Source organism: Rhinopithecus roxellana, chromosome 4, assembly GCF_007565055.1.
Source record: "Rhinopithecus roxellana isolate Shanxi Qingling chromosome 4, ASM756505v1, whole genome shotgun sequence".
Taxonomy (NCBI): Eukaryota; Metazoa; Chordata; class Mammalia; order Primates; family Cercopithecidae; genus Rhinopithecus; species Rhinopithecus roxellana.
The window spans coordinates 112,701,691-112,717,311 of NC_044552.1; the positions used below are offsets into that span (position 1 = coordinate 112,701,691).

General features: G+C 34.6%; 1 protein-coding gene across 4 annotated transcripts in view; it reads left to right on the forward strand.

Annotated features, from left to right (window-relative positions):
• Nucleotides 1-15,621, forward strand: part of ASCC3 (activating signal cointegrator 1 complex subunit 3) — a 418,508-nt gene that overhangs the window by 25,355 nt on the left and 377,532 nt on the right. For 3 of the 4 annotated variants that reach the window (XM_010389420.2, XM_030928567.1, XM_010389421.2), the window contains one exon: nt 6,064-6,623. The exons of the other annotated variant lie outside the window; for it this stretch is intronic. In XM_010389420.2, coding sequence (XP_010387722.1) covers nt 6,064-6,623 — 560 coding nt within the window. The remainder of the gene's footprint in view (nt 1-6,063; nt 6,624-15,621) is intronic. 4 annotated transcript variants of the gene reach the window in all.

A 15,621-nucleotide genomic window follows, 5' to 3' on the forward strand; every position in this document is an offset into this window, starting at 1 on the left:
ATGTTAGCTATTTGGTTGCCTGGGAAGTTACATTGTAATTTGATGCAGGGTTTTATACTACTGGAAAGGTAATATAGTGGCTCGTTGCTGCCTTAAAGTTGCAAGTTGAGTATTCACATTTTGTAATGAATGTACATAAAATTAAATGGCTGTTTTTAAAACATAGGGAAATGCCTTGAACTAATTTTAATCTTTTGTACTACTACTCTTTTTTTCTAACAAATACCTTTGTTTGCTTTCCTTTATTTGCTCATCCCAAAGGCAACAGTCTTTATGTAAATGTAGTAATAATTTTAACATTTAAGTAACTCCTTCAAATCACTATATTGAACATTTCTTGAATACATTTCCTGTGTAATGCAAGGTATTGCTAAAGGTGCTTTCATGCACAGAAAGAGTTATATACTCTAAAATACATGAGTCTTATTATACTAAATTACATTACTTAGGCAATTTTAAAATTATATCACAGAAATTGTTCATTTTATTCCCCCAAAAGCCACATGGAAAATGCCTACCTCTGTTAGCTCAAAAGTTTGATAATTTTGTGATCATTTGAAAGATGTTTTAATACTCCCCCCCTCAAAAAAAAAAAAAAAGTACCTGGCTTGTTCTTGTAGCATCAGTATGTTTTGTAATCTCTGTATCTGAGTTTTTCTGTAAAAAGGAGGAAAATATTAGCAAGATTCATGAGACTAGTTTAGATATTGTACTTGTTTAATCATTACACTGGAATGTGTGTAATGATTGGAAATGAACAGGAATATACAGAGGGAAAAATTATGGAGACATGATATATTTTATATTCAAGTTGAATCATTTTTGTATTTTGTTAAATAATGTACTTTGTTGTATCTAATGTTGTAGGTAAGGTCCTGTATTTTACATATTTGTAAAAGAAAACATCATAATACTTACCAGATTCAAAAAAATCAGCGAATCTCTGAGGATTTAACTGGTCAAGGAACTCATTTATTGACAGCTTCTAAATTGAATACTTACTGACTGGGTACAGTGGCTCACGCCTGTAATCCCAGCCCTTTGGGAGGCGGAGATAGGTGGATCACCCGAACTCAGGAGTTTGAGACCAGCCTGGGCCATATGGTGAAACAACTCTACAAAAAATATATAAAAATTAGCTAGGCATAGTGGCGTGTGCCTGTACTCCCAGCTACTCAGGAGGCTGAGACTGGAGAATCACTTGAGCCCAGGAGGCGAAGGTTGCAGGGAGCTGAGATCGCGTCACTGCACTGCAGCCTGGGTAACAGAGCAAGACTCCGTCTCAAAACTGCACTTCAGTCTGGGTGACAGAGCAAGACTCTGTCTCAAAAAAAGTTAAAAAATACTTATCAATTATGGATGCAAGTGATTGATATTTTATTTCAATCTTTAAAATTTTCTACTCATCGTTTTCCCAAGATTCCTCAACTATTAAAGTAGGCTACAGAAAAAAGTGACAACTTAAAACCATATAATTCTTAATATTTTGAATCAAAAGAAAACAGATGTAAATAGTGTGTTGAGGATGACTGACAATTGTAAACATCATTTAACTCTTTGATTTTAAAAACATATTTTATAATCATATAGTAACAACCAAATATATAGTTCTATATGGTTAGATTCTATGTAAAGTTTTTTTTTTTTTTTTTAAGTTTGAAAATTATTTATAATAAAAGAGCACCAGTCAGCTAGCCAAGTTGAGTTCTGATCATGCTCTGCTACTTAATTGTGGTTTTTGGCAAGCCTCTTTGACTTTTGACTTTTTTTTTTAAATTCTGGGAAGTGCCTTGTAGTTTACTGTGCATTTCACAACCCATTTCCTCTCAATATAACTGCGAAGTAGGATGAGTATTTCTTCTTAATAAAAGTATTGTAGGGACTTTCTAAGTGCATCCTTTTAAATGTGTTACAGTTGAAGTGCCAGGTGGGCAGAGGCAGTTTTCCGGTTTACAGCTTATGTTATTCAGTGTTTTATAGACAGAAAGATACCCAAGTATGTAGTTTTCTAGAGTAGTTTCTTTAAAAGTTTGGAGTTCTTAAGTTTTATTTAAACTTCGACAGTTGATTAGTTTATCAACTTATCTGTGGCCAAATCTAAACTTAAAATCCTGATTCCTCTTCGAAAGGTGAACATAGTGAGTGATATGAAGCAGACAGAAAAAGCTTTAAGAATTGGGTGCAAATGTTAAGTTACCAAAGATCATAAACCTAATCGTTTGTATTATTACTTAAATTACATATAGAATATAAAGAGAAGTGAACAAAAGGCTATTTTGGAACAGGATTCTCACAGTTAATGTAACATGTTCAATTTTGGATTTAGTGTCGGAAAACAAGAACGTGACTACAACACATTTCTACTTTAGAAGTGTACCACACGCGTTGTCCAAAGCCGTCCCATCTCTCCCTTCCGATGTGGCCAATTGGGTGGTGGTTCAGGCTGCTCATAGAGAATCGCTTAGTATTTCCCTGCCAATTACATTTTTGTTGAAGGTAGGTTGGGCCTTGGATAGCTTTGGCTAATTAGACAACTGACACATCATTTTCGTCAGATGTGTTGTCTACATTTTACAAACTCTTATCATGCATTTTAGTCACCAAAAAAACATTGAGTGGGCTGTACGAGCAAGTTGTGGTGCATCCTTTGCGGCCGCAGCACCTGGAGTCCTTGGTCTGCTCCAATCTGATCCGCACTCTCATCCGGGCAGCGTGCTAACAGCCAGTCTCTTACGCCAACACGTCATCTCATGCCGACAGCGTGCTGGAAAGCATGTCGGTGTCCCTTAGGAAAGACAAGCAGGTGTGGTTGCAGGAAGGTGGTGGAAGTGGACGTTACCATCTCATGTTTTGGTGCCCTGAAAAAGTTCATTGTTTTCAGACTGCTATAGTCATTATTTTTGTTGTGTAGCCATTCATGTCAACAAATAGTGCTGGCTAGTGGAACTCCCAGAACAGTAAGGCATATAGAGATTCTCTCTTGAGATACTGCTTTGTGGTATGAACACGTGTCCATTTCACATAGGTTGTGCAGAAGGAGAGTTAGTAATTAGGGTAGAATATTAACATTTATGAAACACCACAACCCAGCTAAGTTTAAATGTTTTTAAGTATTTGTGATTTTTGAAATTATAGTTTTAAGTTAATGGTTATTAAAAATTTGAAACTCCAAAAAAGTAGCCTTTGATCTTTGTTGATGTTTCTATGAGTCTACAATTATTTTCTCTTCAAACATGGGCTTATAGCTTTTTCACCCACTCTTAATGGACTTTTTAAAGGCAAGATATGTAAATCTGCTGCATTATATTTAGTGAATGTAATATGTGGCTATATCAGAATTCAACCAGTAACCTAATAATGGATATTTAAGTTAAATACACTTTTACGTTACATAATAAGGCTATTCTTCAACTATTTTATTTCTTAAGGTGACCTATTTATTTTTAAAATTTATTTTGTAAACATGAATTAGAAATAAGTTCTACTTTCTAGGAATTTACAGGGAATCAGTGTGACATAGGGGAAATAATTTGTTTAGGAGTTAGAAGACTACTGTTAATCTTGTTTAATGACGTAATAGCTATTTGATCTTTCCCTAATTACTCAAATTCTGTTTCCATTTAACATCTATAAAATGGAGATACTTTTGTTAGGACAAAGTGAGATAATTATGTGAAAGTTTTTAGTAAATTATTATTTTTTAAAAAATCCCAAGATGTAAAGTGATAACAATACTATCTTTACAAAAAATATATATTTAAAATGGTAGATGTTTGTAAATGTGAATTCCATTTTTGCTCAGACTTTAGTATCAGTTGTATCAATCCTTTTAAATTATCTGTAGAAGTGCCATAATCCCCAAATTATCCAAAACCTGTTTTACAAGTTATAAGTAAAATGTATAGAATGAATAAATAAATGTACATAAATGCATAAATGCTGTTGAATTAATTTAAAAGCACTATAGAAGATTTTCAGATATTTTCTTAAATGCTAAAAGAATAATTGTATGTCAGATAATTGTGTAAATTATTTATAACAGTAAAAGTAGACTTCATACTTGAACAAATTGGAAACACATGTTGTAAAATTGCTTATTTTCCTACATATAAATTGTTAATCTTCTACACATGACTGAATAGCAGACAAAGTAAAAAGTTACTGAGGCAGTTTGGTGTAGTATAAAAATACTAGCCTGGTGTCAGTGAGGCCTGAGTCTAGTTTGAATCAACTAATCTTTGTGGAGCCACCTATTTGGGGCTAAGTACAGTGAGGAATACTACAGTGGTATTGTCATCAATACCATTTACAATGTATTCAACGTTGTACTCATCTTGAAAGAGGCGGTTGAGCTGTATTCTGAAACATGGGTAGGATCTGAAAAATCAGAGGCCTTGAAGAAGAATCAGTATGATATAGAAATAGGCATAGAGTGGGGTAGAACATGGTTTTTGGTTAAGAAATTCCTTTTGGCTGGAGCAGGAAATGTATAATAGCTAATAAGACTGGAAAATAAAATGCTGGGATCAGTTTCTGGTAGTGTAGAAGCTTGGATCAAGCTATAGTAAGCTGTTGAAGATTTGTGAATAATGATATTGGAGTCATGTTTCCTTCCTTCTTTCCTTTTTTGTTCTTTTCTTTCTTCCTTTTTTTTTTTTTTTTTTTTTTTTTTGATGGAGTCTCATTCTGTCACCTAGGCTGGAGTACAGTGGCACTATCTCTGCTCACTGCAACCTCCGCCTCCTAGGTTCAAGCGATTCTCCTGCCTCAGTCTCCCGAGTAGCTAGGATTACAGGTGTGTGGCACCACACCCAGCTAATTTTTGTATTTTTAGTAAAGACGGGATTTTGCCATGTTGACCAGGCTAGTCTTGAATTCCTGACCTCTGTGATCCACCCACCTTGGCCTCCCAAAGTGCTGGGATTACAGGCGGGAGCAACTACAGAGTCATGTTTTTTAGGAAGATATCAGTGTTCATTACATTATTAACTTTACCAGTATTTAGGTAAGTCACATAGGCTTTGGGGGCCTTTTGAAGATTTAAATTCTTGTTTTCTTCCCTAAGAATATTCTTTGAAACCCATGTCAGAAATACAGATTCTTTTCTTTTTTTATTTGAGAAAATTGGATATGAGAAAATGCCTTAAATAAATTAGAGGCTGATTCTTCTTATATTTACTTCTAGCCTCTTTTAAACAGGAGCTTTCTTTTTTATTTTATAATATGACTAACTTTATCTTCAACTTAATACATATTCTTGATGGTATTAAATGTTTTTGAATAACAACTATAGAAATATTTCTTGCCATCTCAGGTTTATGGTACAAATTGGAAAGAAAAGTATAGGTTTTTGAGGTTTCCTTGAAGCTCCAAAAGTCTGTAATTCAGGTTGTTTTCTGTACCTTACTTTGGTTTATTTAACTAGCTCATCAAATCAATCTTTAAAATTAGTTTTAAAGTGAGTTTTAGCTAGTGCCTCAAGTTGTTTTTAGAAAGAAGTGGTAAGGATTTTTATTAGGTAGTTTCTGTACTTAGATACATAATAGTTACTGATAATGATTTATTTATCTAAAGTAGTTCTTTGGGAAATAAATACTTTTTCAGGAATGTGTTGGTTCCTGCTCCTTAAATTGGCTATCTTTATTGCTGTGTTTTTGTTGTTTTTTATACAAGGTCTCACAACTGTTTCCCAGGCTGAATACAGTGACACAATCATGGCTCACTGCAGCCCCAGCCTTCCAGGATCAAGCGATCCTTCCACCTCAGCCTCCTGAGTAGCTGGGACTAGAGGTGCGCACCACCATGCCTGGCTAATTTTTAAAAATTTTTGTAGAGATGGTTCTCACCATGTTGCCCAGGCTGGTCTTGAACTCCTAGACTCAAGTGATCTTCCTGCCTTGACCTTCCAGAGTGTGGGGATTATACGGAGCCACTACACCTGGTCTATTGCTATAATTTGACTGTTAGATTTACTCAGGAGAATATCTGTGGTAATTTTTTGGAAGATCGTAACTTGAACCATGATTCAATTGAGCTAATACTGTTTCTTTTGTCTTTGAATAGTTGGAACTGATAATGGCAGAGAAGCAATTGAAAGTGGGGCTGCATTTCTCTTCATGACATTTCACTTGAAGGACTCTGTTGGTCACAAGGAAACAAAGGCTATCAAACAGATGTTTGGCCCCTTTCCATCATCATCTGCCACTGCAGCTTGTAATGCTACTAATCGAATTATTTCTCACTTTAGTCAAGATGATCTTACTGCTCTTGTGCAGGTGACAGAAAAAGAACATGGCGATAGGGTTTTTTTTGGTAAAAATTTAGTGTTTTCATTTGACATGCATGATTTGGACCACTTTGACGAACTACCAATAAATGGTGAAACTCAGAAAACTATAAGCCTAGATTACAAGAAGTTTCTGAATGAACATCTCCAGGAGGCTTGCACCCCAGAACTCAAGCCTGTGGAAAAAACAAATGGCTCCTTTTTGTGGTGTGAAGTTGAAAAGTACTTAAATTCAACTTTGAAAGAAATGAGTGAAGTGCCAAGAGTAGAAGATCTTTGCTGTACTTTGTATGATATGCTTGCTTCTATTAAAAGTGGTGATGAACTTCAGGATGAGGTATAGTTGAAATGATTGATTTTTTTATATTAATGTGAACTATCTTAATGAAATAGTGTTTTTAAACATGGGTGGTTAGCAAAGAAAGTTCTTTAATGTTCTGTATAGTAGTTGAATCTATAGCCAAATGGTTTCAGATAGCAGGCCTGTATATACTTTCCCACTGGATAGTTACAGGAGGTCTGAAAGTGTAATGAGTGTAGCAGAGGAGTCAGCAGGCAATAGTTGGGTGTCCACATGCCCTGGTTACTGGGACAGTGCTGGTTTGATGTCAACTTAATTTTAATACTGGACAAATTGAATGAGTAACATATTTCATGAAAGATTAAGAGAGATGGCCTACTGTTGAGAAAGGACAGGCTTTGAAACCAGTTTGTTCTTCCCTTTCCACTTACTGGTTGTGACACTTTAGGTAACTTAATATCTCAGAAACTCAATTTTCTTGTTGGGCTATCTCAAGGAGACACCAATATCAAGACAGAATTGTTATAAGGATTGAATATGATATATGCAAAATGATAAGTAACATAGTAAATAATGATTATGTGGTAGTTGTGATTATTTTCGTTGTTATTATTGGAATTAAGAATTTTTAAATCACATTGCATATCAGAAATACAGAAAAAATACTAGCTGTATTTTTCAGAGAAAAGAGAATTAGCTAAGTAGGTATTGGAGGACTTAACCCATGATAGTGATAGGTGTTATGCCGACTAATGTTAGTTTGGAAGTAAGGTATTGTATCATTAATTCTGTGATCAGTCTTATTTACCTTGAATGTTTTACACTTGGTTTAATTTATATCAGATCTATTCTACACTATTAAATTTTCTCTAACATTCTGAACATAATATTGTTTTAAAAACTGTGATTTATGAAGAAAATTTTACTAATATTTGCTCATCATAATAGCGGTTATCCAATTATGATTATAGTAAACTGAAACTTATGAATGTCTAATTAATGGATATTTTATTTTCTTAGCCATAAAACCATTACTTTCACTTCTGAATATCTATAGTAAGTTTGTATTTCTTAGTCTTTCACCACAATTTTAAAGTATGTAACTGAATCTGATTGTTGGAAGGGGAATATTTGTTCTGGATTTTTTTCGTAATAGCTTCATTTTCATATATTTATTGTATGCTTATTGTATTGCTAGGTACAGTGCTATTTACTGAACGTAAAAGGATAAATAAAATAGTAAACTTGTTCTCAGAATTAATTGTCTAGCAGGAGGAGACATGTCAACAAGTAACTGTATTGAAATATCATAAGTATTATAATACTACATGCAAAGAAAGTAGGTGCGTAAAAGAACAAGTCATAGATTTTATAGAGGTGTTAGTATGAGGAAAAGTATGCATAGAGAAGGTTAAGCTTGAACCAAGTCTTAAGATAAGACTAGATTTAACTCTTTCAAATGGACCAGAAAGGTAGGGAGCATATTTCAGGCTTGAACACTGTTTTCAGAGAGCTGTAGCTCTATACAGCAAGCATACAAGATGCAAAGGTGGAGTGCTGAGAAACAAGGGTATGCAGATAGGTAAGAGCAAAGGAGGTGAGGGCTGTGCACCTTGTTAAGGTATATGACAAGCCACCCTGAAGCCTACATAGTTTGGTTCAATGATTTTTTTCAACCAGGGTTAATGGATAGTTTAACATGTAAGTTAATATTTCACATCCCATCAGTGGCTTGAGTGGTAGTTCTTTATGGTTTTATATAGTCAGTGTTTTCCTGTTTGTGTATAAAAATGAATCATTATCATAATTTTTGTTCTGCAGTTTAGGTTATTCACGCTTTATATTTTAGATATAATGCTTTGCTGTTATATGTTACATTCTGTTGTTATAACACATTTTCAGTATAATTTTCAAGTGATGCTTTAGTAGTTTTCTACAGTTGTTTCCCTACAATTGTTTCACTACAATTGTTCTTGACCAGTGTTGTTTTCACTTTAGGGTGTGCTATACCTTGTGTGTTGTCTATTTACTTCTACATACTTAAGCCTGGAAAGAAGATAATTAAAAAGAGCATAATCAATCAGTTCATATGATAACAGTTAATTTCTATATCTTTTTAAGCTTTTACTTGAGTCTTTATTTAAACAGGAATATTTAAGTAGCATGCTGTGTGCTCTTGCTCCAGAAATGTAAAAATGGGAATATTTTTACATATAATCTAAGAAAAGCATATAATAAGCATATAAAGCTACTTCTATGCTGATGGCAAAAATTCTTCTCAACCTGTGGTTTCCCAGCTCTGAATAGTTTATTCACCTAATGACTAATTGATGATAAAGCCATTTTTAAGGGCTAGCTATTAAACGTCTTTTTAAAAAAGACCTTTATGTTATTGTTAAACTAGTGTTAGAAACATGGAAACAAAAAGTATATTCATATGATTACATTTGCCACAAAGACCGTGTGAGAGGTTTCCATCTGAAATGTGGAGAGGAATAAGACTAATGACAATAGTAATAATAATAACTGACATTATTACATGACAAGGCATTATGTTAAGTGCTTTATGTGGGTGACTTCATTTAATGTTTATAGCAGTGCTTTGAGATAGGCAGTGCTGGATTAAAATGTTAGAAGCCCTAAGAACTGAAAAAGTTACACTCTGAGGCATTTCTCCTCCCCTCCCATATGTGATTAAAAATTTTTAAAAAATAGCATACTAAAGCAAGCATAAGAAAATCTGACGAAATTTCATTTATTACCATGGTGATAAAGTTGATGTCTTTTTCAGACATCAAGTTCCTTTTTGAGAAGTTTTTCTAACTTTCCTGGTCTGCTTTGCTGGTACCTTAAGTAAATGCTTTGTCAGCCCCATAGATTATTGCTTGCTGGTGGCAGATATTTTATAGATTAGCAAATTGATTGTGGAGATGCTGGGAAATTTGTCTGGAGGTACAGAGTAGATAGTGGATCCAGGATGTAAATTCAGACATTCTGACAAAGTACACAGGCACACTGAAGTTTAAGTAGATCTGTACATATTCCTGTGTTTTGAAGCTAAGCATCTTAAATTTATGTAGGGGAATTATTGACATCTACTCTTAATTCAAAATTTCTTTAGAAACAAGATCTTTTCCTTTTAGAGTTTCAAATAAGGAATTGGCTGAAATAAAAGGATGAAACTTTTAGACCCTGCTTAAGATAAGTTTTTTTTTTTTTTTTGAGACGGAGTCTCGCTCTGTCGCCCAGGCTGGAGTGCAGTGGCCGGATCTCGGCTCACTGCAAGTTCCGCCTCTCGGGTTCACGCCATTCTCCTGCCTCAGCCTCCCAAGTATCTGGGACTACAGGCGCCCGCCACCTCACCCGGCTAGTTTTTTGTATTTTTTAGTAGAGACGGGGTTTCACCGTGTTAGCCAGGATGGTCTCGATCTCCTGACCTCGTGATCCGCCCGTCTTGGCCTCCCAAAGTGCTGGGATTACAGGCTTGAGCCACCGCGCCCGGCCAAGATAAGTTTTAATAATTTCTCAGGGAATTTATTACATAGAAAGTACATCTATGTTCTCCTGTTTTAGACTTGTTTAAGATAAATTTTAATAATTCCTCAGGGAATTCATTATATAGAAAGTACATCTATGTCCTCGTGTTTTAGACATGTTTAAGATGAGTTTTAATAATTCCTCTGGGAATTCATTACATAGAACGTACGTTTGTGTTCTCCTGTATGTTGTACTAATAAAACAACACGCTTCTTAGCTTTTGCGAATATCATCCCCTTTTCCCTCCCTACCTTGAGCCTCTATGTTACTTTCTTCTAAGAGCATTTCTTCTTTTGGCTTCTGTAATTTTCCAGGTAAGACTGTAGGCATTATGATTTAGCCTTAGAATTTGATTGGCTAGAAGATCTTTAAGGTTCTTTATGTTCTTGAATTGTATTCACTTTTAGAAGTGCATTTTAACACCTGGAAGTGAATAGGACTTGAATATTCCATGTTATTTTCTTAATCAAAACCTGTCTAGTATTGGTACAGTTTATCTTCCTGCTGCTGCTGTTTCAGAACCAGAATTGTAGCAGTAGGATTCGTTCTATTGGAATGGTGTAATTAATGGAATTTCAACAGAAAATTTTACCCTAGAAAGTAGTAGTGTTAACAACAGTAAAGCTACCAGGTTTTAAGTGCCTGTTATGTATGGACCTGAGCCAGGCTTTCTTCTTTGACCTAACCAGCTTCTTCACAGTCCTGCAATGTGTAGGAATGATATCCTCTTTATAAAGGTGAAGAAAACTGAGGTTCAGTTAGTTGTTTACTAAAGTCACAAAGCAAGAGAGTGGTAGAAATGCTGGGACTTTTTTTCTCAGCATAGATCTACCATTCTTATCTAGTATGCCATCAGATGTTTTGAAGAAAAGAACATTAACTGGCAAGGCTCTTTGAAGGAATCTCTTTTCTTACAAAGCCAGGCCAAATTTTGTCTCTGTTTGCTTATGTCTTACTGACTATGGGCAAATTACTAAGCTCTTGTGAACCTCATTTCTCTAATTTGTGAAATATTTGCTTCACAGTGTTGCTGTGAGGATTTGTGAGATAATATATATGAGACATAATGTTTCACAGACCAGGTTCTCAAGTGTTTGCACCATATAGTTGTATAATCGAACTTGTATTTAGGTGTATACCTTATATGTCAGTAAATAAATTTTTATCTATGCCTTCTTATCTATGGATGTTTCCAATAATAAAGTGATGTTTAAAAGTGAGGTCTTAATTCAGGGAATTATTTAATTATTTTTATTTTTTTCCTGCCTGGCTTTTTAACGTGTGACTACCCTAAAGAAAATCTTTTGGACTAAGTTTTTGAAGTGAGTTCTGATATTAATAGTTCTTGTTAAGATGGAAAAGATGTTAATAAAAAAAAAAGCTTGAGAAATATTTAAAGTGGGATCTGAAAGGCTAGCATATTGGAGATATATTGAAGTATACATATCTCAGTACTATTTAATATTACATGCTATTTGCAAAGCTATTAATGCTGCTGTAAATATTGATAGAGTTACTGTGTAATGAGTTTTTAGAAAAAGTGAGTTTTGATTTTATTGATACAACCGTAGTTTGCTTTTGTGCAGATGGGCTGCTGCTTTATAGCATTTGTGATTTGACATTTGCTGTTAGTATTATCTCTTGACTCTAGGCAGATGGCATTACTTGACCCATGCAAGTTCATTTCTGAACCTCCAGATACATGTCTGATGTCCAGCAGTGTGAGTTATTTGGTTAGATTGTCTTCTGAGGGAAGATTGTGTATTTTTGGAACTTATTTGCGTCAGAAATGATTCTATCATCCTTTGAAAATTTGGTGGAGAATAATTAGCTTGCTTTAATACAATGATTCTCAAGTTTTTTGTTCTCGAAACTCTTTTGCACTCTTAAAAATTACTGAGAACCTCATATACTTTTTCTTTGTTATTGAGCTGTATTGATATTTACCATATTAAAAATCAAAATTGAAAATTTTTACTATATTAATTTAATAAGTGTCTATTAAATCATTTTTTTTTTTTTAGTCTTTTTTATTATCCTTTCAGAGACAGAGTCTCATTCTGTTACCCAGGCTGGAGTGTAGTGGCATGACCATAGCTTACTATAACCTGTAACTCCTGGGCTCAAGCAATCCTCCTGCCACAGACTCTCTAGTAGTTAGGACAAGGATGCGTCACCACATGCAACTAATTTTTTAAAGAATATTTTTGTAGAGACAGGGTTCTGTGATGTCACCCTGACTGGTCACGAATTCCTGGCCTCAAGTGATCCTCTTGCCACGGCCTCCTGAAGTGCAGGGATTGCAGGCATGAGCCACTGCACCCAGCCCCAAATCATTTAAAATAATAAATACTAAATCTATCATATTACTATAGTATAAATAACATTTGAATGAATAATAACTTTTCTAAAATCAGAAAAGTATGAAGAGTGGCATTGTATCATATTTTTATAAATGATTTCAATGTCTGGCTTAATAGAAGACAGCTAGTTCCCATATATACTTTTGTGTTCAGTATATTCTGATATCACACATTACATTATGTAGCCTCTGCAAAAATCCACTACATTATGCTCATGGGAACATGAGAATGAAAAAGTTAAATAATGTTTTAGTATGATTATGAAAACAATTTTCACCTCATATATCTTCTGAAAGGATCTTAGAGATTCTAGCTCACACTTTGAGAACCTCTCATTTAATGTGTGTATTACAATTTGATAAAGAGGGTGTAATAGTTTTTTTTGTAACTAGAATAAGGTATTTAAAATGTTGCTGTACTGAAAGATTCATATTAGTGCTTTATGAAAAGGCTCTCCATTCATTAGGTGCTGTACATTGTTTTTGGTAGCCTTAGTACTGCTGAGCTATGATACCACATCAGCCAGATTGAATTAGAAGTGTCCTTTCAGCTATGAGGACCAATATGTATTGGTTTTTTGTTGTCTTTCACCAAATAATCAGAAGAGCCTCTACCCTGCTGCCTGAATTGAAAATTATCATTTACAGGAATGTTTAGAATCATAGAATTTCTCCATCCAGTGTGGTATTTGTGTGTTTAGAATTCTATGGAAATGGTGATCCTCATGTAATGAGGTATGCTTATTCTGATGAAGAGCTTCTTTTATTCAAATGTTATCCCATCTCTTTCTGGAGTAGTTATATTGTAAATTACTTCTTTTGCTAGCTGATAATACTCCTACTGCTGTTCAGTCCTTTATGTGTGCAATGGGGCAACAAAGGCACAGGCAGCTACTCCTATATGACTATCTTTTAAACATATGATGGCAGTTATGTTTTTTCATTCCTTAGTCTTTTTTTTTTTTTTTTAATATGTACAACTTCAGTTTTCTTCTATGTTGACATTAATCCGTTATCAACACAATTTGGATACAGCTGTTTAGTCTTCTAATAGTACTGACATGTAGAATGCTTTGCCCCATCATCTTCAAAGATGTCACACTTCCAGTTGCTTTGCCAATTTAAGAACCGCTAACCTAATAATCTCATAAGAATTATTTTGTCATGACTTTTTTTTTTTAATTCACATTGTCATTTTTTGATGTTAAGCTTACAATTAAGTAGTTTTCACAGTCCATCATTTTTATCTTTTGTTTTTTTCAAATTGGGGACTTTTGCCTTCATCTTACACTTACTATTTTTTTAAAAAAAATTTCTCAAGAGACAGCAATGATTCTGAGATCAAATGTGTAAGTGGTTCTTGAACCTTGTGATATGCTGTGTCAGGGTCTGCATACCTGAACTTATTTGAAGGGCTAGGATGTTCCTTACTACTGTCTCCTTTGCTGTAGCTAGCATTCAATATTTATGGGTTTTGTTCCACTCTTTTCTTTTTTAAGCTAACATTCTCTGTAGGAGAAGATGCAAGCAAAAGTAGTAGTAGTAAGAGAATGACTCTTTTACCTTTCCGAAGGAAAGAACATGTTTTCATTTGTTACTTATTGTGATTTTGCCACCATTTTTTTCTCTTATGTCCTTCTAATTTTCTCAGTTTATGGCTACTAGTGAAGCCATAGTGTTTTATTAGATACCAATCAATTTTTTTCTCTTTTTTTTTTTTCAGTATAGTGATGGAAATTTCCATTTTTATTGCCACCCATTTTTTATACAACTATATTTTTCTAATTTTGAAAAATATGTCATAGTTTTAGAAAATGTAGTTCATATATAAGCAGAATGCAGGAACTATATCATCTGGGAACCCACCATTATTCAGTCATACTCACTGCAAAATTTTGGAGTATATATCTTTTAAAATAAAAATACTTAAAAACTAGGTCACACAGGATATATAATTTTGAACCTGCTTTTATGTTCCTTAACATTTTGTAATGCTTGTTTTAATGAGAATAATCTATAATGTAATAATTTTTAATGGTTGCAGGGTAGTATTATTATTTGCTATTGAAGATTCAAGTTTTATCTAGTTTTTTGCTATTATAAATAACATTGCAATAAAGACTCTAACGCTAAAAAAGGAAAAAAACTTAGCCAGGCATGGTGGCATGTGCGTATAGTCCCAGCTACTTGAGAGGCTGAGGTGGGAGGATCACTTGAGCCTGGGAGGTTGAGGCTTTAGTGAGTCATGACTGTGCCACTGCCCTCCATGCTGGTGACAGAGTAAGAGCCTGTCAAAAACGAAAACAAAAAGACTCTTATCCTAAATATTTACTCATGTGTATATAAACTTTTTGCATGTATTCCTATCACTAAACATTTTGCATTCAAAAGTACTCACTGGTTTTGGGTGGAAAGTTATTTGGATCAGATGTATCTTTTGTCTGTCTTTAATTTGTGGGTATATGTCTGAATATGTTCATACTGTATACTCTAAAGTGATATGCCCATTTTCTCCCAAGTTTCTTTTCACTTCCACATTGTCTGCTATTTTAGGTTATTCATTACTATTTTTACTTTAAAAGGGATACAGTTTTTATGAGGAAAAACTCAAGAATCCTGTGTTCGGCCGGGCGCGGTGGCTCAAGCCTGTAATCCCAGCACTTTGGGAGGCCGAGACGGGCGGATCACGAGGTCAGGAGATCGAGACCATCCTGGCTAACACGGTGAAACCCCGTCTCTACTAAAAAAATACAAAAAACTAGCTGGGCGAGGTGGCGGGTGCCTGTAGTCCCAGCTACTCGGGAGGCTGAGGCAGGAGAATGGCGTAAACCCGGGAGGCGGAGCTTGCAGTGAGCTGAGATCCGGCCACTGCACTCCAGCCCGGGCGACAGAGTGAGACTCCGTCTCAAAAAAAAAAAAAAAAAAAAAAAAAAAGAATCCTGTGTTCTACTTTTAGCTGAGTATAACGTTTTGGAAAGGTCAACATACTTGAAGTAATTTATCCGCTATTACAGATCTTTTAAGTTTTATAATCTGTATTAGGAAAACCCAAGCCATACTTTTTATTTATCTTGGTTGTATGTTGCTTTTTTCCCACTTAAGAAAAAAACTGCAATTGGTAGTCCTTCTAAAGAG